Below are 24,640 nucleotides of genomic sequence, written 5' to 3' on the forward strand. Positions count from 1 at the left end.
AATGTTTTTTATTTATCCTTTTCACATTTTGATAATTATAGTCTAATCAATACTCATTTCAAATTTCTTTTGACTATTCGTATCTACTAAGATCATGTCAAAGAAAGCCACTGTCTAATGCAGTAACAGCAAAGATTTGTTGTCTCCAACTTATATAGCAATAGTTGTTTTGCATCCTGAAAATAAGACATATCAAATAAACACTATAAAAATGAATCGAATTATTGAACTCAAATACCCCTCTTATTACTGGAAATTGTTTTAAAAGAAAAACCAAAGCCATAAAACTTTAAACAATAAAACATACATGACAGAAAATACTATCAGGTCCCTCCCAACAGAATATATGGCTTTTTCAGGCCAAATTACACTGAAGGAGTCTAAACAAGTCTAGATAATTATCTGATAAGATTTTTATTTTACCCAAAAACCAAAACTAAGTAACAGCATTTCTCTTAAGGTTCTAAACAAAAAATAGTGAGACTCCATTTGTTGTTGAATAGGAAAAAATTGCCTAAGGGTGTTCTACCTGATGAGTATATATATAGTGCTTCTATCTTTACTCCTTCATCTTTAGACCGTAATCAAGTACTATTAGCCAAAGTAACCTTGCTCCAAATGGATAATGTGATATCAAGGATGTGTTTCTCTGGCAGAATGAATGAGATTCAATGCAAAGAAATGAGAAAATGAAGTGTAGCTCTTGCTTACATAGGGATTAGTAACTAGTATTCCCAGTTTATATAAAGCAACATTTAATCATATATTTCAATAATTCCAACCTTTGCAAAACAATATACGAGGTGCCATAGTTAAATAAAAAAGATCATTAATGAACAAGAACCAGAGATTATTTAAATGAGACTCCATGGTGAAATTGACTGCCCTTAATTCATAAGTTTTCTAGGCCACACAAGTAACTTCATGGAAAACTGTTACGGAACACTTCTGTTCAGGTTTTACTTGTTTATCACTTCAGTAAAACATTCTAAGCTTTTGTCCTTTTTAAAAAACACTGAAACGCAATAAAAGAACTACTCAAACATCATGCAAAAGTAAACAACGCCCTCCCCCCCCAACACACAACTTACTGTATCTGAATATGGTCCACTGGATTCCTCAATAATTTCAACATTTTCCAAACCAGGCAACAGAAGCAGAGATTTTTGTTTGGCTTGTTTTAGTATTGGTCTTCAAAAAAATACATAAATATATATGCCTTAAGTAAGCAGTACTGATGACACATTAACAAGAACACTTTAATTATAATTTTAAAGTGGCAAAATACAGCCAACTTAAAGACTTTTTTACTCCACATACATAAAACTGGGAGAAATTACAGACAATATTTGAATTTTTCACTAAACTCTTCAGTTTCTGAATTTTATTCTTTAAAAAGTTTTCCAATTTTCCAAATTTTAATCATAAAATTTTGAGCAAAAGTAGACTGTTACATTAAGTACATGTCACTTAGATTTAACAGCCATCAATTTCCTGCCTTTTGCTGGAAATTTCTTTTGTTAAGGATAATCTGAAATTGCTTTTTATGTTCCTAAAACTAAGGTTACTCTAAGGACCAAAGCAAAGGGTCAGATAATTTTAATCATCACCATGTACTCCAAATAATAATATTTCAACTAAGAAATCCTCTGCAATGATTCCTCATAAGGAAATTTTATGTTAAAACCAAAATGTCAATACATAATCAGAACAGAGTAACTGTATAAAAGAGTTTTGTTGTTAGCATACTTTAACTCCTCAGGATAAATCAACATCGTCACTTTAGCAAATGTGGCATTCCAGAACTGAGCACTTTGTTTTCTAATCTGTTTATTCTTGTGTGAAAATACTATGCATAATAATGGCGAGATCTGTTCAAGAAGTTCACTGTCATAAGTCCCAGTGTAGCTGACGTGTAGACAAGCAATAATTTCTCCTAGTAGCTTTTCTAACTAGGAAAAAGAAAAAGTTCATTAGGATAACACTTAGAAATGTTACTTTTCAAACAGAAAAAATAAAAGCACAAAGCATACTAAATTAAACTCACAGAACATGCTGTTATTTCAATTTTTTTTTAAAAGCTCCCATCACCTTCAATATATAACACTCTTTATAGGCAAGAACTTACTTTATCGATACAACAGCTTGATTTCAAGCTTATTCTCCATTAACAGAAAAAATTATGTTTTCACATAAATTATAAGTTTTACCTATAAAAACCTTGGAACCAATTACTTTCATATATAAAGGGATGAGACAGGAGATGAGTTATATGAATTTAAAGCAATATTAAATCTTCCTTTAAAAAACTATCCTTTGATTATATCCACGTCTTGTTACTAAAAGTTCATTAAAATTAAGGTGTAATAATGACCCTTTAAAAAAAAATCAGCAAAATTATATTTAAGGAAGACAATTATTTAAATCCTAAAATTTTTCTTCATGAAAGTGTATTTTATGGACAATGTCTATTTTTACCTTGTTGTTCATACAACTATATACTTTAGGAACTTCATCAAACCTATGAAGAAAAACAGAGTACCATTTATATTTTAGAACATTAAACCTAGAAATATCATAATGCAGCACAAAAAAAATGAGACACGTGTAGTGATATACAAAGGTGCCCCAAGACCTAACAAAAATTGTCAAACTGCAAACATTTAAACATGAAACAAACCTGTCTTTAAAATAGGAGTTAAAGAAAAACATCTGGAATAGACCTCGAAGTATTAATACCAGTCACTTGTTTCCATGCTTTTTAAAAAGCATTATTATTTTTGATGAAGCTTAAGGACTAAAAAAGATTTGCAAAAACTTAATGGATTTGGAGTTCTATTTTGTAGTTTATAAAATCTGTTCCTAAAGATTTCTCTGTGAATTTATGAAAGACAAGCTGTATTATAACTGAACCACACAAGCTTGCTATAAAGAACATTAATGAATTCTTCCAAAATGCTTCTTTCAAGTATGTTACTTGGGATTTTTTCATGTTGTTTTTTAGGCACTGGTTTCTTTGGTTCAAATGTAAAAGGTAATGTAAATTAATACAAACTTCTGGAGGGTAATTCAGAAATTTAAATGCATATACCCTTTGAACCAACCATTTTAATTTTAGGGCCCTGTTCTGCTATTTAGTGGCAAATGATTTATGTACAAATATGTTCAAATGTGATATTGTTAGTTATAAGGAAAAAGACTAGAAAACATATGTCCGCCAACAGGAAATTGGGTAAAGTTTCATGAAGCCCTACGCAGACCTTAAAAACAATGAGACTCTTAGGTGTATGATGCAAGATGCATCCAATATCCTAAGTGCATACTGTATATAATACTGAACTGCAAAGCAGTATGTCAAGTCATATATATCATACATTTAAGAGGTATGCTTTTTGTATTAACAGTTCTGAAAAGACATGCACTGAAGTAAAAAGAGGGTTGGATTAATCATGAAAAATAAAGTGACTTCCAATTTCTACCTCATACTTATTTATTACTTGAACTATCTTTTTAACAAAAGCATAGTTTCATATATTACCCTTTCCACTAAACTTTAAAGATTAAGATCTTTAACAGCAAAGCTGATATGAAAACAATAAACGTTTGCTACCTAAATCTAGTTATATATGTTTAATTCAAAGTTATTAAGCCAAAATACTTACTTTGAGTTTTCGTAAAATAATGCCAGAGGTCTTGTTAAAGTTGCAAATATTTTTCGGATCATAAAAGGCAAAGAAATATGTCCAAGTACATTGGAAAGAATGCTGGTGATTGAGTTGCCAATAGCGAGGAGAGTATCAGAATGTACTTCCTTGAGGCTCAGAGTGTGGAAAGAATAGATCACTCTCACAATAAGTTTAAATAAAGAAGCCAATTTTCCCAAGGTCTCCTTCTTCTTTTTGGACCAATCTGAAGGTCTCTGTGGGGCTAGGATAAAATTAAACTTATTAAAAACTCAAGTGTGTTCAAAAGTGTCACTCATATTTACAATTTATGTCTCACATTTACATGACATCTACATCTAATACATGTGTTTCTGTAGAGTGATACCCACAAATCTTAAAATGAAATACCATTAGTGGATAAACATCACTACAACATTATCTCTAAAAGAGAATCAGAGATAAGGAAAAACTGGCAGAGCTAGAATAAGAATTCCACAAATATGACTCTATTTTCTCTAAGGAATTTTTAAATGCATTAAAATTTTTATTTTATAGTCTCAGAATTTCAACAACTAATTTGTAAGAAAACACTAAATTATATAAGCTGTGCTCCAAAATTAAAAGTTTAAAGTCCATTTTAAAAAATAAGAAACAAGATTTCCCTTAGAATCATTGCTTCCTGGCTCATCTATAGTACACTAAACCCCACAAATTAATACTGAACAAGTCAGAGATCCAAATCCTCAGAAATAATACAAGGGAAAAAGCCTAGATTTAAAGAAAAAGATGTATCTCCAACGGCTTGGGACTTAATGCTGACGAAGCAGATCTGGCAGCGCCAGGATGGTGCTGCTGGAAAGTGAGCAGTTCCTGACGGAGCTGACCAGGCTCTTCCAGAAGTGCCGGTTGTCGGGCAGCGTGTTCATCACCCTGAAGAACTGTAAGCAGCTGTGGATGCAGCAAGGCCGGAAGGGAGCTGGGAGGCCGAGCGATGCCCCGGCCCGGGTGCCCAGAGACTGGGAGCCACAGGCAGAGTCTGTCTGCCGCGCGTCCCCGCCTTCCCGTACCTTCCTCCACCTGATGATGGTCGAACTAAACCCATTCCAAGGAAGGGTTCTGTGGAGGGCTTTGAGCCCTCAGACAACAAGTGTCTGTTAAGAGCTACTGATCGGAAAAAGAAGATCAGCACTGTGGTGAGCTCCAAAGAAGTGAATAAGTTTCAGATGGCTTATTCAAACCTATTGAGAGCTAACATGGATGGGCTGAAGAAGAGGGACAAAAAGAGCAAGAGTAAGAAGAGCAAAGCAGCACAGTGAAGGGCACCAGGTTTCCTGCTTTCACCAGTTAACCACTGAATTGCTATTTTTCCTTTGGTTTTTACTTTTGGCCACAAAGCTGGGTTTCTGATTCCTCTACAATAACTGTTTTCATGTGAGACTAGGGTCATTTTTGGATGGAAGGAGGGTTGCAGTGTTTACAGGGTAGTTACAAGAAGCCAGTTTATTTTATATCTGGCTAAGTGGTCTGTGTTGTATGGTTGTATGTTTCTGGATAATAGTTTACAGTCTCTGTAGCCGTCTGTGAAGAGCACTGTATCATTAAACCTGTATATATCAGTTAAAAAAAAAGAAAAGAAAAGAAAAGAAAAAGATGTATCTGTCCAACTTTCCTTTGCACCCTTCTTAGACTCCATCTCTCTCCAGGGGTAAACCCATTATGTCTTTCAAGAAAATCGTACCTATTCCAAAATTACCTTTGTTTCCCTCAAAGAATCCATTCTTTTAAGGTTAAGATATCTCAGATTTAAGAGAAAACTCTAATGTTTATTAATTAATAAAATTAAATATCATGTGGTGAAATGAAAAACAAGTGTTGCTACTGAAAGGAAGTCAACCTTCTTCCCTAGAATCAGTTTTCCATACATGAATAATTTAAATTGGAAAGGCCACCCAGAAATTCTTGGCTAGTATGTTGAGGCTGAAGACAGCCCGTAGTCAGGGGAGCAGTTACATACAAGAGACTGATCAAACAGTATATATGCTGAGGCAGGTAAATAGAGAAAAGGGATATCCAAGACTAGAATAAAGCTTATGATATGAGAAAATAACTGAAAGTAAATCTAGAGACATAACTGTGTAGTTCACAAACACACCAATGTATTTCCCACCTCTGTCCACTCAGAGATCCAGAAGCAGTGACACCTTAATAGCAATGAACAGATTTTGGTTTCTAAATGCCATTCTCAGCTAAAAGGAACCATATTCCTTGGAGATATGGCTAGTTCCAGGCTGAGGCAGGGAAAAATATAAACATCTTATGTCAAAGTTCTCAAAGAATAATGGAAACATATGAAAAGGTTAATAGACGCCAACAAGAACATTAAATTTTAATAGAAATAAATTATAGCCTACTGAATAACAGAAATCCATGCTGATAAAAACAAAATAAATAGGGGACAAAGGAAGCTATATCTTACGTTAGGATGTCACTTGCACCTGTAAGTGTCTGGTGCTTAGTGGCTTGATAAATAATTGTAGAATGGTTTATTATGGGAACATAATGAGATAAATAATTAAAATGGGGACAGCTTTTAGAATTAATGTAATTAAAGCAAAGGAGATACACTCCTTGATACAAAGTAATGTAATTAAATGAAATAATATGAACTACCACTTTGGGAAACACCATAGTGTTTTAAGCAAGAAGCATCAGTGGCTGAAAAACTCATGGGTAAAAAAGTATGCTGGGTTAACAAGATATTTACACGGTCTCAAAGTACCTGCCACAAAACATTAACTTATTAATTATTAAGTATTTACTAATTAACTTTACAGTAGAAAACCTGGCAGATACCATCTTAACCAAATAGTAAATGTTAATAACATCATTAGTAATGGGACAAACTGACTTGTGTGCCTGTTGACATAATGCACTGAAAAATATACTTCTGTAGTATCCCAGTGAAGAAATGAAATCTCAATCTAATCTTGAGGAAATACTGACAGAGCCCAATTGAGAGACGCTCAAAAAGTAACTTTATTTGTATTCTTTGCTTTTTTATAAAAAAAAGATTAATTAAAAAAAATTATTTATTTTATTTATCTATTTCTGGCTGCCTTGGGTCTTCATTGCTGCGCACAGGCTTTCTCTAGTTGTGATGAGCAGGGGCTACTCTCCGTTGCAGTGTGCGGGCCTCTCACTGCAGTGGCTTCTCTTGTTGTGGAGCACGGGCTCTAGAGCGCAGGCTCAGTAGTTGTGGTGCATGGGCATCTTCCCAGACCAGGACTCAAACCTGTGTCCCCTGCATTGGCAGGCGGATTCTTAACCACTGCACCACCAGGGAAGCCATGCACTCTTCACTTTTAAAGGTCGTGAAAGACAAGACTTGGGAAATGTTCTAGATCAAAGACTTGTCTACAGGTACTTTGAAATGGTTCCAGGAAATAAAAAGAAAAAGTATAAAGGGGAGTGGGGGATGAAAATAATAAGACAAAAGCAATCAACTGACAGCTGAGGAATCTGAGTAAAGAATGTTTAGTGTTGGGCTTCCCTGGTGGCGCAGTGGTTGAGAATCTGCCTGCTAATGCAGGGGACACGGGTTCGAGCCCTGGTCTGAGAAGATCCCACATGCCGCGGAGCAACTAGGCCAGTGAGCCACAACTACTAAGCCTGCACGTCTGGAGACGCTCCGCAACAAGAGAGGCCACGACAGTGAGAGGCCCGCGCACCGCGATGAAGAGTGGCCCCCGCTTGCCACAACTAGAGAAAGCCCTTATATAGAAACGAAGACCCAACACAGCCAAAAATAAAAATAAATTAAAAGAAGGCTCAACGTTAAAAAAAAAAATGTTTAGTGTCTGTGTATAATTTTTGCAATGTTTCTCTAAAACAAATTACAAAATAAAAGTTATCCAAAAACTCTCAAAGTGATCCTTATGCATATTTATGAATAATAATAATTTTCTTTCAACTAGTTCTAATTTTTGTTTCCTCTCCTCCTCAACTTTTGCTGGCAGCTTTTAGAAATCTCCCCTAGTTTCCATAAATTTAAACAGCAAGAACACCTCTTGCAAGACAAGGAATGAAGACAAAAGACTTCTAATTCTGGGTTTACAGATCATGGATAGAATGGATATTCAGTTAATTCTAATTTTTCAGACGTAACAAAATAGGTAAAATCATGTCCACCTGGAGCTCATCATCTTGCCTTATCAAACTTCGGTGGCTTACAAAATAATTTCTGATATCATCTGTTATATAACCTTTATAGTTAAGATATTTAGAGAATTTTATTTTTTGGACTAAGAGGTAATCAGATTAAGTGTTGCTCAGCCCAAAAGGGGGCTGAGATTAAAAACAAAAAATCCAAGCACATCCATTTCTGTGGCATCAAGGCTGGGATGCTCTGACCTGTAATACACTTTAGTCACATAACATCTTTCTCTACATTACTATTTAAAACTGAAACTCCCCCCAAAAAACCCTAAAAATATTTTATGTTCTAGTAATCTTTACACTAATTCATCAAAGATAGATCTTATTAAAAGAAAACTGAGGGACTTCCCTGGTGGCACAGTGGTTAAGAATCTGCCTGCCAATGCAGGGGACACGGGTTCGATCCCTGTTCCAGGAAGATTCCACATGCTATGGAGCAACTAAGCCCGTGTGCCACAACTACTGAGCCTGTACTCTAGAGCTTGAGAGCCACAACAACTGAACTCGCATGCCACAACTACTGAAGCCCGCGCACCTAAAGCCCATGCTGCGCAATCAGAAGCCACCGCAATGAGAAACCCACCGCAACGAGAAACCCACACACCGCAGCAAAGAGTAGCCCCTGCTCGCTGCAACTAGAGAAAGCCCACACGCAGCAATGAAGACGCAATGCTGCCAAAAATAAACAAATAAAATAAATTAAAAAAAAAAAGATATGAACCTTAAAAAAAAAAAAACCCAAAAGAAAAGAAAACTGAGTATGTTCCCAATCTTTCAACAGGAAAAGTAACCTTTAAACATCCACATTTTTCATTACTGGAAGGTTCTTTCCTATACAGTATGAAAATATATAATCACTGGTAGAAATATATAAGTTCAAAGAACCACTTAGTAGAATAGCTCAGTATTTATTACAACATAATTTAGAATTAACCAAGGAACATAGTTATAAAAATAAGACAACTTGTTATGATTTCAATTGTCCAATTTTATACAGTAAAAATTGAGTTAAACTTTTAGCATCATTTTAAATTTCCTATAAAACCATAACTGATTAATCACTGCCACGATTTTCTATGCAGTTGAATGTCAATTTAATGATTATTTCAAATCAAGCTACCAAATAAGAACATTTTAACAAACGTCAAAGTTTTTTGTCCAGATAATCCCTTGTCCCAGATGGAGTAAGTAAAATCATTTGTATTATTAGACAATTTCTAAATAGGACAATATTTATGTTTCTGCATCATAAAAAGGAGTTAGATGGGGGGGGGAGGGTGAGAGAGACACACACACACAGAAGGAAAGAGAGCAAGCATGTGAGCTACTAGCATAGTAACTAACATGGTTACACAGCATCAAAAGTAAGTAAAATGAGATGGGAAAAGCTATTAGGATTTGCCCTGACAACAGTTCAGACAGCCATGTTTATGATATATTAGGTAAGCAAATAAAATACTTACATTTAATTTTGGGCTGATACTTAATATTATATGGTGAAAAGTCGATGCAATCAACCATTACAGTAATAATATGAGTGATCCTATCCAAGAACAATAAATTCTAGGAAAGAATAGTTAAGTATTATATTAGAATCTTTTAACTACTGGCATGGTTTATATAAAGTGTAAGCATGAACAAAAATATAAGACTAACTCCCACATATAACATATAGTAACACACACGTCATAGCTTATACCATTTAAGGTACATTAAGTATATGGTTATGAATATTTCCCAGTTAACTGCTGTGTGCCAAGTACTATACCTTTTTTTTGTTTCTCAGTATTTATGGAAAATAATTCAGCTTCAAGATGCCCATAAAACTCAGCATATAAACCAATAAATTGAAAATGGAAGAGCTAGGTTCAAACTTAGATTCTTTACCAAATTTCTCTTCAAAATTACAAAAGTGTTCACTAAACCCAGCAGAAACAAAATGTGAAATGTTGCTAAAGCTCCCCGATACCCTTTCCTCCTCCCTCCTCAAATCCAAATGAAATAAAAATAAAACCTTAGAAGCATCAGACATTTTTCTGGAAATTTTTTTTAAAGACAGGGGGGCAGGGCTTCCCTGGTGGCGCAGGGGTTGAGAGTCCGCCTGCCGATGCAGGGGACACAGGTTCGTGCCCCGGTCTGGGAAGATCCCACATGCCGCAGAGCGGCTAGGCCTGTGAGCCATGGACACTGAGCCTGCGCGTCCGGAGCACTCCGCAATGGGAGAGGCCACAACAGTGAGAGGCCGCGTACCACAAAAAAAAAAAAAAAAAAAAAAAAAAAAAAAGACAGGGGGGCAAGGGAGACTGAAAATAGAACAAAGGAAATCCCAGCACCATGAGTCAAAGAACACCTCAAAAATAGTGAGCTTTCCGAGAAGAAACTGAGTAACAGAAGACACAGGGAGGGTTCTGAGAAAAAGATATGATGGTCATTATAAAAATCAAATGGGTAATTAAAAGACTACTGAAATTAAAGTTCTGTAACACAGTTGCTCTTCTTTTATTCTCCATTACCTTTCACTTGTCCAATTCACTGGACTAATTCACATGTCTGCCACTAAAGACAATCTCCCCCAGTCAGTGTTAAGGACCAAGAGGAGGAAGGGAGAGCCCCCAGTTAACCTAAGAAAACCACATGGAAGGTTCAGTACAGATGATAACCTACACATCCATATAGAAAAGATGTTAAAGCTCCAGTGCTTCCTTCTTGCTCACAATTACAAGGCAAAGCTTGCTTGTAACTACAATTGGCTATCAAAGCCAGAAAAACAGGGGATCTCTCCTGGGTTAGAAAACACATTCCAGCGACCAATATTGTTCAATATTAACCTTTATTGACAAATATGAAGAAGGTGTGCTAAATACCAATAGAACTAATCCACGAGGAAAGAGGTAATAACAGAAACAGAAGAAAACTACTATCTTCAAAGAGGAAATCATATCCACTTAAAAACATAAATGTAAAAATAAAACCATTATAAAACACCTCAGCATTTAAACAGAGAAAGAATGGAAACAGAAATATCAAGGTCCCAGAAAGCAGTACCAAAAATAAAGCAAAACACAAACAGATATGAAGAAAGAAAAGTAACAGACATAGAAGATGACACCTGAAGATCTAAGCACTCTTCCTGAGATGAAGGCACAGCTCTTTATATTGAAAGGGTCTACCAAGTACTTAAAACAGTTTAAAAGATGCCTCAAGACACACCATGGTGAAATGTCTAAATTCTAAAGGCAAGAGGAAAACCCAAAAACTTTACAAACTAAAAAAGAGGTTAATAACAAAAAAATTAAAAATTAGTGGGACTTCCCTGTAGTCCAGTGGGTAAGACTCCACACTCCCAATGCAGGGGGCCTGGTTTTGATCCCTGGTCGAGGAACTAGATCCCACGTGCACGCTGCAACTAAGTTCGCATGCCACAACTAAGAAGCCCGCATACCATGCTTCAACTAAAAGATTCCCGCATGCCACAACTAAGACCTGGTGCAGCCAAAATAAATAAATGTTTTAAAAATTATTTTAAAATATTAGTATCAAACAATGCATTTGTAACAGCAGTAAGAAAAATAAGAATAGTCTTAGATGCATATTTTGTAAAAATGAAAAAAATTTTAAAGAAATGAACAAATGAACAGTATCTTCAAAACTGATAAAAATTTTTCTGAAACCTAAAAATTGTAACTAATTACTTAGTTACATATTTGACAAGGAATTATCAGTCACATACATGTCTGTTATTCCCAAAATACAAAAATTGGACAATGAGGAACTCCAATCTCACTAATGAAGATATACGCAAAAAATTTTAAAACACTTATCTACAATGTTTTAAAAGATTTTCACTGTGACCAAGAAGTGCCCTTCTTAAGGACACAAGTTTGGTTTAACATAGGGAAATGCACATTACCAACAGATCTCATATACTCCAGCAGCAACCAAATATGGGCAGCAAAGAGACCATACATAACAGCTGAAAAACAGCTTTAAAACTTCCAAAAAATCAAGCAAGCTTGGTTAAGTTTAGAATTAAATAAATATTCCTTAATAGAAAAACTCAACATTATAAAGATGTAAATTCTTTTCCAAATTAATCTATAAATGCAATATAACCAACCAATGACAAAATCCCAACAGGGTATTTTATAAAACTTGATATATTCTACATTTCTTGCAGAAGAGAATAAAGATGTAAGCCTACCCAAGACAATAATTTAAAGGTGAAAACTGAGGGTCAAGCTTCTCCCTAACAATTATAAAAGCCTTCAACAAATTCACTGTCTAGGTGGCCAGATAAAAGCCAGGGATATACATCAACAAGACAGAAAGTCCCTAACCTCATGGAGTGTGGGGGGAAGTTACAGAATGAAGTACATAAACGATTCTGATAACAAGATGCTCAGATAGAAATTAACAAGACTAATTAAATAAGATTCTTTGAAGAAGGAAGCACAAGCTTCTACAGCAGTTGTAAGCAGTTCAGATTTTTACTCCAAATGCAACAAAAAGCTACAGAAGTGTTTTAATCTGATTTACATTTTTAAAGTCGCTCTGACAAATACTATAGTACCAAAATACCATAATCAGAATTATGCCAATATTTTAAAAAAGAGATTATAAATACTTCTACTCTTCTCTGCAGGGGTAACCACTATTAAGAGCTAGAAAATCTATCTTTTTAGATGGAAAAAAACATTCTTCAGAGTAATAAATTTCAACTGGCAAGAACACTGCATTCATGTACATATGTGAGCATAAATATGTAACTTATGGGTAGAAAGAAAGAGGTCTATTCTAGAATGATACATACCAAACTGCTGACAGCAGTTGTTGCTCTTTTTATAGAATAAGGGAAAGGAGTGAATAGGAACCTACATTTTTAGATCTACAAACTTCTAGAGGATAGACTTTAAAGAGCTAACACATATGATAAAGCAAGGTCCAGGACAGTAAGGTCCTTGTACGGTTCATCTAGAATGGCACAGACACACAACAGAGTAGTAAAAACACATCACTGTTAAATGGCCCTGATACATGGACCTTAGAGTCCAAAGACACAAAACTTTTTTGCAAAGCTGTTACTCGTTTTATACACTAACTTCATTACTTATAAACTAAAAGCATTAGTAAATGACAGTTCACAAATGTTATCTCTATTTACTTGAAAAGAATCCTTTACATGCAAAAAAGGTCAGTATCAGGATAAACTCACTGAAAGGCCTTCATCTTCCAAACTGGACATTATCTTGGAAGAAAGTTCCTCACAGCACAAATTCTCCTCTGCAGTTGCCACCAAAGCTGCACAGCGAGCAAATGCTCTATATAATTCTGACCAAGTTTTAAGTAAGGTCTTCATGGTGGCCTAGTAGCAATAAAAAAGAAATTTAGAAAACACATCTACACATCAAAACACCTAACAGAATACATCTTTAACATTTTAAAAACACGGTAACATTTATAGGTGTCAAAGAGGAGACTAGTATAGGGTAGTGAGTTTGCCCACCTCCACAGAGCTCTAACTGAAGAACTGTAATAATGCCACAATACCAACAATTATCAAAGGTCAAGAGGAACTTCTCTCTTCCTTCACCACTTTCCTTTCTCCTAAGCTGATTATAGGTCATAAGAAAGTCTTGTTTTAGGTAAAATTACTGTAGGGGTTCATTATAAAGGGTGACATAATATTTTCAGAAAAATGCAAATTCATCAAGTAAAACTTTGCCTTACCGCTGGAATTTTTTGTGCTGAAAAAATATGGTTTATTGGTAAAGTCAGTGCACAATAGATGGCACTAAAATTATGTTCTAAGGCATCACCTTGATTCACTTCATTGGTCTGAAACAAGAAAAATAATGAAGAAGTTAGACAAATTACCATCTAATTCTAGCCTGAAGTAGTAACATCTTACTATGTGTAGTGAGTAGAATTGTGTCTCCAATGTTGAGATGTTCAACAGATGGTGAACTCCTAACCTCTGCAAACTTTGGAAATAGGGTCTTTGCAGATGTAATCATGCAATAATGAAGTCATGCAGGTTTAGGGTGGGCCCTAATCCAATAACTGGCATCCTTATAACAAAAGGGCAAGTTGAATAGACAGAAGCTACTTTGAAGAATGCCATGTGAAAATGGAGGCTGAGACTGAAGTGATGCATCCACAAGCCAAGGAACATCAAGAATTACTGGAAGCTAAGAGAAGCATGGAACACACTCTCCTTCAGAGCTTCAGAAGAAACCAAACCTGCCAACACCTTGATTTTGAAATTCTGGCCTCAAGGGCTATAAAAAAGTAAATTCCTATTGATTTAAGCCATCAGTTCATGGTAATTTTTTAAGCAACCCTGGGAAACAACACACTGGTTTTAAGTCCTAAAAAAGAATCCCAAAGGTGACTCCAAAATCGTTTACTATACACAGAAGGTAGATTCAAGCAAGGACTTATAAAAAGGGCCTCTAGCATCCTTTAAACAGTTGGCAATTATTTATGAACATAAACTTTTTTCTTAAGGAAGAATATGTTTAATGGAGTGTTGGCTCGAGCAGCCAAAATAAGGGCTACTGTATAACCACATAAAAAATTCCTTGGAGTCTTCACTCCATTTGAGAGTTATAACAGACTATTTCCCAAAGAATAATTCCATTTAAAGACTGATGAACAGATAAGGCAGCTGATGAACTATTAATAGTGACAGAACTTGAGCTCCATACACTGACAATATTGCCACTTTTTAAAGTAATTAAACGTAAGGGTTAGTCAACTCTCAACAATTAATGATTTAGGAACTACAATATGGCTTTGAGGTAATCACCAACATAGGATCCCATCAACCATGGGATCCTAAGAATATACAGTCTAGTCAAGATACCCATATTATTCCCCGTAGTACAAATGAAAGAATCCAAGATATAAACAGGGGAATCTGTATATATCATGTAAGCCTTCTGGCTTTCTAATTACTGGAGAAAATGGACTGTTTAGTCCCCACTAAGTTATACTTTCTTGAATAAGGCAGAAACATGATGAAATCAACTAATCTAAAGAGTAGAAAATTAACCAATCCTGCAGAAAAAAATATGCAATATCTTCCATTCAAATACAAACTTCTATTCATATACCCCTGTGCTCTAACAAGGAAGAAAAAAAGGGAAGATATTAAATTTGGGGGAAACATGCAGCTAACTTACATCATACCTGATTTATCAATTCAGTTAATGGGGTGACAATAATACTCCACATTCTCCAAAGATGCTCCTTGTTTTCCAACTGCTTTGCATTTTGATTAATAACATTTAAGACAGAGTCACTGAAAGCTAGTGGTGAAGTTGGACCAGAAAGAACACAGCCTACCAGTGTTTCCAGGTTGAGAAAAAACCTGGAGGAAAAAATTTTCAACTATGCATTAACTGTATGTTCTTCTAAAATACATTAATTACATTATAGCAAGGTTATAAAAATAACTGACAAAAAAAGAATCCCAACTCTTATTTTGATTTTTTTCATTTTTAAAAAATTGAGAGTAAGTCAAAAGAATATCATTCATCACATGACAAACTTTCCAAGATAAACAAAATAGTTTGTTTAAAATTACCTTTCATCTTCTACACCACATGCCAACAGATTATTATTGAAAATTAACTGAATTAAGAACAAAGCAGGAGTCCCCTGAAAAAAGATGGGAGATGGCAATCAATCTTCCTGTTACAAACAGTATATTCTTCTTGTTATACTTGTTTTCTACAATCAATTCTGTGAAATATGACCGTTTTAAGCTTGAGAAATTTAACTTTCGAAATTACTTAGGAAATGACAAAAATGATAGCAAATGTACTTCCACAAACTACACACAAAAAGCAAGCTCTTTATATTTTAATCATAGCTGTTACATCTATGTGAGCAATTAAAGAACAGAGAGAGATTCCAGATATAAAAAAAATGTTGACTTAAAACTTGCTGGATCAATAATACCTACATCCAGAAGATATTAAATATATTTTACCATAAGTAACCCAATGCTACTAAGCTTCCAAAATTTATAACAGTAACCAAAACTATTATTATATAAAAGCAAAGAGAAAACTTTCCTTCTAGACCCTTTGTTTAATCCAGGAAAATAGTTCTATTAATAGTGCCATACTTAATTATTCACATTAATTATAATGAGTGTACCTTGTTTTATTGTGCTTTGCAGATATGGCATTTTTTACATATTGAATGTTTGTGGCAACCCTATGTCGACCAAGTCTATTGGCACCATTTTTCTAACAGCATTTGTTCACTTCATGTCCCTGTCACATTTTGGTAATTCTTACGATTTTTCAAACTTAACATTATGTGTCCTGACTGCTCCACTAACCAGCCATTATCCTGTCTCTCTCCATCTCCTCTGGCCTCCCCATTCCCTGAGACACAATACTGAATTTAGACTAATTAATAACACTACAATGGCCTCTAAATGTTTAAGCAAAAGGAAGAGTTGCACGTCTCTCACTTTCAATCAAAAGCTAGAAATAATTAAGCTTAATAGGGAAGGCATGTCAGAAAGGCTAAAAGCTAGGCCTCTTGTGCAAGTTAGCGAAGTTGTGAACGCAAAGGAAAAGTTATTGAAGGAAATGAGAAGTGCTACTTCAGTGAACACAAGTTATAGTAAGAAAGCAAAACAGCCTTATTGCTGATATGGAGAACGTTTTAGTGGTCTAGACAGATCAAACCAGCTACAACATTCCCTTAAGCCAAAGCCTAATCCACAACAAGGTCCTAACTCCTCAATTCCGTGAAAGCTGAGAGGTGAGGAAGCTGCAAAAGAAAAGTGTGAAGCCAGCAGAGGTTGGTTCACGAGATTTAAGGAAATAGCCCTCTCCATAACATCAAAGTGCAAGGTGAAGCAGCAAGTGCTCACACAGAAGCTGCATCAAGTTATACAGAAGACCTAGCTATTTAATTAATAATGATGGTGGTTACCGTAAACAACAGATTTTCTACCTGTTGATAAAACAGCCTCATATTGGAAGAAGAAGCCATATAGGACTTTCACAGCTAGAGAGGAAAAGTCAATGTCTGCTTCAAAGCTTCAAATGACATGCTGCCTTTTATTAGGGGCTAATGCAGCTAGTGATTCTAAGTTGAAGCCAATGCCATTTACCATCCCAAAAATACTAGGGCCCTTCAGAATCATGCTAAATCTACTCTGCCTGTGCTTTATATAAATGGAACAAACCCTGGATGACAGCTTATCTGTTCACAACATGGTTTACTGAGTATTTTAAGCCCACTGTTGAGATCTACTCCTCAGGAAAAAAAAAAAAAAAAAGAGAATCCTTTCAAAATATTACTGCCCATTGATGATGCACCTGGACACCCAAGCACTCTGACGAAGATGTACAATGAGACTAATGTTGTTTTCATGTCTGCTAACACAACATCCATTCTGCAGATCAAGGAGCAATTTCAACTTCCAAGCCTTTTTCAGAAATACATTTCATGGGCTTCCCTGGTGGCACAGTGGTTGAGAGTCCGCCTGCCAATGCAGGGGACGTGGGTTCATGCCCCAGTCTGGGAAGATCCCACATGCCACGGAGCAGCTGGGCCCGTGAGCCATGGCCGCTGAGCCTGCGCGTCCGGAGCCTGTGCTCCGCAATGGGAGAGGCCACAACAGTGAGAGGCCCGCATACATAAAATAAGATAAAATAAAATAAATAAAATTAAAAAAAAAGAAATACATTTCATAAGGTTATAGTTGCCATAAAGAGTGATTCCTCTGATAGACCTGGGCAAAGTAAACTGAAAACCTTATGGAAAGGACTCATCATTCTAGATGCCGTGAAGAACATTCATGATTCATGGGAAGAGGTCAAAATATCAACATAAACAGGAGTTTGGAAGAAGTTGATTCCAACCTTCCTGAATGACTTAGAAGGGTTTAAGACTTCAGTGGAGGAAATAACTACAGATGTGGCAGAAACTGCAAAGAACTAGAATTAGGATTGGAGCCTGAAGATGTGAAAGAATTGCTGCAATCTTATGATAGAACTTCAACAGATGTGCAGTTGCTTCTTATGGATAAGCTAAGAAAGTGGTTTCTTAAGATGGAATCTACTCCTGGTGAAGATGTTGAAGACTGCTAAAGCGACAACAGGATTTAGAATATTACATAAACTTAGTTGATAAAGCAGCAGTAGGGTTTGAGAGGGCTAACTAATTCTGAAAGAAGTTCTACTGTGGGTAAAATGCTATCCAACAGCATTACATGCTACAGAGAAATCATTTGTGAAAGGAAGAATCAATCACAGCAAACGTCACTGTTGTCTTATTTTAAGAAATTCCCACAGCCACCCCAGCCTTCAGCAACCACCACCTTGATCAGTCAGCAGCCGTCAATATGGAGACAAGACACTCCAGCAGTAAAAAGATGACTCACTGAAGGCTCAGATGATAGGTAGCATCTGTTTAGCAATAAAGTACTTTTAAATTAAGGTATGGTTTTTTGTTTTGTTTTTTTTAAGGAATAATGCTATTTACTCACACTTAACAGACTACAGTATAGTGTAAACATTAACTTTCACATGCATTGGGAAACGAAAAATTTCATGTGACTTTCTTTACTGTGATATTCACTTTCTTGGCACCGGTCTGGAACTGAACCTGCAGTATATCTGAGGTACGCCTGAACTTTGTCTATGATTTTTTCCTTTAACATAATCAGTGTATTCAAATTCAATTCTCTTGGAACTTTGCAATCTAAGTTTCACTACCTTATGAAAAAAAATACCATGGATCTTTTTGTTTATTAGCTAATTTAGTATCATTACATTTAAGATACTTGCATTAAGAATATCCATATTAGCAACCTGATATGCTGGAGAACCTAATACTTTCTGAGGAAGTCCTTTAATTGTAATTTCCATGAGAACCTAAGAAAGACAAAAGGTTTTACTGTACATTAGCCATAAAAGTAGTACCTTACTTAGTAAAAGTCATATAGTATTAACTATATTTTTAACAATTTATTACAAGTAATGTTCGTTCATTAATGTAAATACATTCTCATTAGCTTAAAATGTTCAAATACAAAAATATAAATAATAAAATGAAGTCCTTTCTTATCTCCAGGAATAATCAATGTTACCAGTTTGGAGTTTATTTTTTAGACCTAAATTTCCATATATGTAAGTACAGAGAGAAACATAACTTCCTAGGCTAGCTGTCTTATACCTGTTTTATACCATTAATGATATTGTACTGTAAGATACTCTGGAACTAATTTTCTTCACCTGACTGTGTTACAGAGATTTAACATCAGTCTATGTAGACACATCCTTAACTGATAAACAAATGTGCAGTTTGTTCAAACTTTTTAAAAATTAATGGTCCTTGAGGCTATTTTCATTTTTTATACTACAAAAAGAAATTCTGCAATCAATTATGTACTCAATAGTGCCAGAAGCAAGTATTTCAAAGAACTGCTAACTAGAAGCTGTATCTAAGACACACCTCTCAAATGTGACAGAGATTAGCAAACTGCCATCCAAAAATATTATTATACTGGTATTAACCTGAATTATATAACATAAGTGAATAACATGACAAAAGTAACTGTTGGTGAAAATAAGCTTTCACGTATTCTCATTTGAACAGACACTAACAATAATAATTAGCATTCATTGACACATTTATTTTGTTCCAGCCCCATAATGCTCTGCATTTATCAACTCATTTAATTATGAACTACTACTACATCCCTTCTTTACAGAGAGACAAGAGAGTAGACAGAGTGTCTAAGTTCATTCAGTTAATAGCTGGGCTGAGGTTCAACCTAGTCTGTACCAGAGCCCTTGCTATTAACCACTATCCTCTACTGCCACAGTAGATATGGTTGTCATGGCACATAAAGGAATCACTCAGAATCTACCTACGGGTATAGTTTGTCCCATCTGCAGTTTATTTTGGGAAACTCACTATTACAAAAAGTATATCCAATTCACTTTTTCCCTCTCTACTATGTAGGATATATTTAAAATGCAAAAGCTCTCCAAGATTATCACCAGATATTTTTTTAAATGTACATACTAACAATCAGTGGAACCCAGCAATCTTGTCACAAAATTAGTGTTCATCCGAGTTTCTTCAGTTCAAGTTTAATGCCCCTTATCCCATTTTCTCTGTACGGCCTATTCTTTTTCCTATGACACTGGAAGATTTCTATAGTTGCCAATGTCATCATTTACTTTATTAAGAAGGTTTCAAATGACTCTATTTAGTCAATGGAACAGCATTTACTAAAGGGCCAAATGGCTGATAAGTACTTGATATAAAATATTTTCCCAAATCCTGATCTGTGGTAGTACCTTCAATATAAAATTCAATTTCAGAATATGGTTTTAAAATTCCAGCACATATAGGTCTTATACTTACCAGTGTTTTCAATACAGGAAATACTTCTGACTTCACTATGCTTTCCAAAGATTTTAATAGAAGAGTCAAAACTTCAGAACCTGGTCTCTCTTTTTTGTTACCTATCAAAAAGGAAAAGGAGGGGTACAGTTCTAAACATGTATTTTTAGGGGTGAAAATACAGTCTTTTCAGGGGTAAAAATATATACTCAGAGAGCTATTAAAAAGTAATTTTTTTGTTTTTTCTTACTAAATAAAGTGCTTTGTTTAAAGGTGAAGTCTGGAAGATAAGATACTTCAAAAAAGGATTTTAAAATTAATTTTATATATGAAAGCCAAACAATTCACTGAGTGCTATAAAAATCTTTTGATCATTATAGTGCTTACCAGATTCAATAACTGACTTCACCAAGCTAACTAGCTCCTTCCAAATAGCATTGACAATTGCATCTGCCAAACAAAATAAAAGGTACTTTAGAATGAAATAGATATGACTACAAAAGCTCTCCCTTTCAAGCTTATACTACAGAAATAAATTGAGCAATACTTAAAAATTTAAAATATAATTCTCCTTGTAATAGTCAACCTTGTAATCAGTTTACAATACACTATTCACCTCATTTTTGTTTAAAGAAATATTTTTCAAAAGGACTGTTAACATACTCAGGGTAATTCTTTTTTTTCATCGACTGTATTTTCTGTATTGAAAACCTTTCACTTTTGAGACAAGGATTAAAGACTGAGAAGGATACCTGAAAGCCACTAGAAAAAAATTTTCCAACCAGTACAATAGCAAACTATTTAATTTTTAAAACCTGTCATCATTACTTGATAGGCTTTAGAACACAGGAGTTTAGGTGTAGATACTAAAATCACAGAGCCTAGGTATCAATCATAGCTCCATCACTTACTATGTAACTTTGCAAAAGTTATTTACTCCTCAGTACAACACAATCCCTTATCGGCAAAATAGGCTAACACAGAAGGTTGCTGTGAGGATTCAATGAATTATATGTAAAGCTCCTGCAGCACAATCTGGAAACAGGTGGCACTATATAAACATTTACTATTTTTTCTTTTTAAACACAGGTTTAAATAATAAAAATCTTCTCAAACATTTACCAGAAGCATCTTTTCTAATTGCAACAAAGCTATCACGAACAGCAGTGATAAATGTATTTGCATGTTTGGAAAAAAAAGAAGAGCTGCTGATTAACGGATGTTCAAGTCGCTCTAAAAGAGAAAAAAAGACAATTATGCAAAACCAAAGCTTTATGAAATAAATTTCTCGATGTAAAATGTTAGGTGGTCTGATACGTTTTCTATGAAAAAGATTTAGGGACTTCCCTGGTGGCGCAGTGGTTAAGAATCTGCCTGCCAATGCAGGGGACACGGGTTCGAGCCCTGGTCCCAGAAGATCCCACATGCTGAGCAAATAAGCCCGCGCTCAGCCACAACTACTGAAGCCTGTGCGCCTAGAGCCCGTGCTCCACAACAATGGAAGCCACCGCAATGAGCAGCCCGCACACAAGGAAGAGTAGCCCCACTCGCCGTTAACTAGAGAAAACCCACACGCAGCAATGAAGACCAAATGCAGCCAAAAATAAATAAATAAATTTATAAAAAAGAAGATTTATAAAATCTCTTTCCTCACCCCAAAGTACAGTGTTCTGAACTGTGTTAGTAATTGAAATGATTTTAAAAACAATTAAATACCTAAGCTCAGCATAAGTTTGTTTTGCTTAGCAAAACTCAAGACTTCTGGACCCAACAAAAAATGAAGCAACATTTCAAGCCCCAAAACTTGTATAGAGGGGATTGTGGCCATTCCACCAAAATTTGAACTCAAGTTCATCCGGGGAGTTCCATACGGAGAAGCACCTTTAAACAAACAAACAAAATTGCTAAGTTATGTACGATTGAATTAGTTACCCAAATAAATATATTTTGTTTACTTCATTTCAATGCAATGTACTTTTAAAAGTAAATAATTTGTTTTTCAATAAAAGTTGAAGAGTTTTTGTTTAAAGCCCACAACAGAGTTCCTAATTAAATACTAATCTTACTAGGTTAAGAACAAGACTAGTGTCACACACAATTTAAATGAATTCTCAGACATTAATCCATACCTTAACATTAATATGCAGGCATTCCTAAAACTTAAAATATAAAAATTTGACTCAGAAAAGTTAACGTAAAATAGGAACAGCAGGGCTTCCCTGGTGGCGCAGTGGTTAAGAGTCTGCCTGCCGATGCACGGGACGCGGGTTCGTGCCCCAGTCCGGGAAGATCCCACATGCCACGGAGCGGCTGGGCCCGTGAGCCATGGCCGCTGAGCCTGCACGTCCGGAGCCTGTGCTCCGCAACGGGAGAGGCCACAACGGTGAGAGGCCCATGTACCGCAAAAAAAAAAAAAAATAGGAACAGCAAATAATTTTCTTTCACTGATATACATACTAAGCCAAATTCCTTACATCTGTTAAGATCTGACATTTTAAATTATAACTTTAATATTCTAATTCTGAAACAAACGTTAAGAGTCTGTAATGCACTTCATATAATGTAGTGGAAAAAAGTTGATCTTATCCAACTACAATACAATGACAGCAGTACACAGTAACACATACAGAAAACAAACAAAACGATTTTGTGACAAGGCAGCCAAAATTATGTGAATTACATGGAGCAAAGCCTTGATTCAAAGCCTTTTTGTAAAAATAAAGAAAAAAAACCCCAAGTAGGTCTATCTCTTACCTTTGTGTACAGGGGTCGCAGGATTTAAAGCTGGAGAAGTAGCTACACGAGATGAACTGCCTTGAGGTGAAGCATTAGAATCAATGCTTATTGTGCTTTGAATCAGAGGCACACAGACCTATTGGGGTTTAAAAAGAGAAAGAGATGGAGGGAACTGAATCTGTAAATATGTATAACTGTCCTATCTTTTTAAAGTCTTGCATAGGGGCTTCCCTGGTGGCGCAGTGGTTGCAAGTCCGCCGGCCGATGCAGGGGACACGGGTTTGTGCCCTGGTCCGGGAAGATCCCACATGCCACGGAGCGGCTGGGCCCTTGAGCCATGGCCGCTGGGCCTGCGCGTCCGGAGCCTGTGCTCTGCAACAGGAGAGGCCACAACAGTGAGAGGCCCGCGTACCGCAAAAAAAAAAAAAAGTCTTGCAGTTAAATATCCTTAAGAAGCGATCTCAATTGTTTTGATATGTTGAAATTTTATTGGCCTTTTTGATGCAGAGGGTAAAAACTGAAACTTGGAAAAGTGAAAATTTTTATTACAAATATATTTGCCCTAAATTTGTACTATCTATAAATTTCAACTCTACATTCCAGATGGAAAATTATACACATAAATAGCTTTTACAGCTTTTACAAATAACATCTACATGAGTTTTAATGCTATTGGTAGACAGACCATTTTAAACATTTTAAAAAACACCTTAAGAAAATATGAACTAAGACAACTCCAAGCTTATTTCTAAGATCATTCCAATACCTGTCAAATGTAGCCAATGAGTAGATTATGCCAAGGAATGGGTGGGACAACTGGGTAAGATCAGCCTACTAGGAACTTAAAATGGTAGAATTTGAAAAAATTATGACCCCAGTTACAAGTTACAATCAATGCCCAAGTTTAATCAGTTCATGCTCTATCAAGTTTAAAAACTTCAATGTATTAAGCAATTAAAAATTTAAAGAGAACTTCCTAAAAAAAATCCAATACTTGAGGAAGAACTGATAAACAGCAAGGTACGCAGGATACAAGAATGACATACAGAAATCTGTTGCATTTCTTTACACTAACATTGAAACATCAGAAAGTAAAAAAAAAAACCCTTTTAAAATCACATCAAAAAATAAAATACTTGTTGTACACCTGAAACTATCACAACATTGTTAATCAACTATACTCCAATATAAAATTAAAAAGTTAAAAAAAAACCCCAAAAACTTAGGAATAAACCTAACCAAGGAGGTAAAAGTCCTATATGCCAAGAGCTATAAAACATTAATGATGATTTAAAGAAATGGAAAGATATCCCATGCCCTTGGATTGAAAGAACTAATATTGTTAAAGTGGCCATACTACCCAAAGCAATCTAGATTTAGTGGGATCCCTATTAAATTACCCATGGCATTTTTTACAGAACTAGAATAATCTTAAAATTTATATGGAACCATAAAAGACCTAGAATTGCCAGAGCAATCCTGAGGAAAAAGAACAAAGCAGGAGGCATAACCCTCCCAGACTTCAGACTATACTACAAAGCTACAAAGTTATCAAAACAGCATGGTATTGGCACAAAAACAGACATATAGATCAATGGAACAGGATACAGAGTCCAGAAATAAACCCACACTTATGG

At 35.4% G+C, this 24,640-nt stretch overlaps 2 protein-coding genes across 2 annotated transcripts in view; one reads left to right on the forward strand and one right to left on the reverse strand.

Moving 5' to 3' along the window:
- RIF1 (replication timing regulatory factor 1) overlaps positions 1 to 24,640 on the reverse strand; it is a 65,180-nt gene that overhangs the window by 27,282 nt on the left and 13,258 nt on the right. The window contains exons 10-24 of the mRNA XM_060152929.1: positions 23,022 to 23,139; positions 21,984 to 22,148; positions 21,390 to 21,500; positions 20,655 to 20,717; positions 20,289 to 20,389; positions 18,701 to 18,787; positions 15,469 to 15,542; positions 15,072 to 15,252; positions 13,608 to 13,715; positions 13,093 to 13,242; positions 9,344 to 9,443; positions 3,663 to 3,927; positions 2,479 to 2,521; positions 1,750 to 1,952; positions 1,092 to 1,191 (exon numbers count right to left, since the gene is read on the reverse strand). Coding sequence (XP_060008912.1) covers positions 1,092 to 1,191; positions 1,750 to 1,952; positions 2,479 to 2,521; positions 3,663 to 3,927; positions 9,344 to 9,443; positions 13,093 to 13,242; positions 13,608 to 13,715; positions 15,072 to 15,252; positions 15,469 to 15,542; positions 18,701 to 18,787; positions 20,289 to 20,389; positions 20,655 to 20,717; positions 21,390 to 21,500; positions 21,984 to 22,148; positions 23,022 to 23,139 — 1,869 coding nt within the window. The remainder of the gene's footprint in view (positions 1 to 1,091; positions 1,192 to 1,749; positions 1,953 to 2,478; positions 2,522 to 3,662; positions 3,928 to 9,343; positions 9,444 to 13,092; positions 13,243 to 13,607; positions 13,716 to 15,071; positions 15,253 to 15,468; positions 15,543 to 18,700; positions 18,788 to 20,288; positions 20,390 to 20,654; positions 20,718 to 21,389; positions 21,501 to 21,983; positions 22,149 to 23,021; positions 23,140 to 24,640) is intronic.
- On the forward strand, positions 4,465 to 5,287 carry LOC132521830 (signal recognition particle 14 kDa protein-like). The gene has a single exon (XM_060151500.1). The coding sequence runs from the start codon at positions 4,509 to 4,511 to the stop codon at positions 4,821 to 4,823; it is 315 nt and encodes a 104-aa protein (XP_060007483.1). The 5' UTR covers positions 4,465 to 4,508; the 3' UTR covers positions 4,824 to 5,287.

The sequence above is a fragment of the Lagenorhynchus albirostris genome, chromosome 6, assembly GCF_949774975.1.
Source record: "Lagenorhynchus albirostris chromosome 6, mLagAlb1.1, whole genome shotgun sequence".
Taxonomy (NCBI): Eukaryota; Metazoa; Chordata; class Mammalia; order Artiodactyla; family Delphinidae; genus Lagenorhynchus; species Lagenorhynchus albirostris.

Bases quoted from the DNA above. Each gene is read 5' to 3' on its own strand.
- LOC132521830 (XM_060151500.1), top strand. From the start codon at position 4,509: ATGGTGCTGCTGGAAAGTGAGCAGTTCCTGACGGAGCTGACCAGGCTC.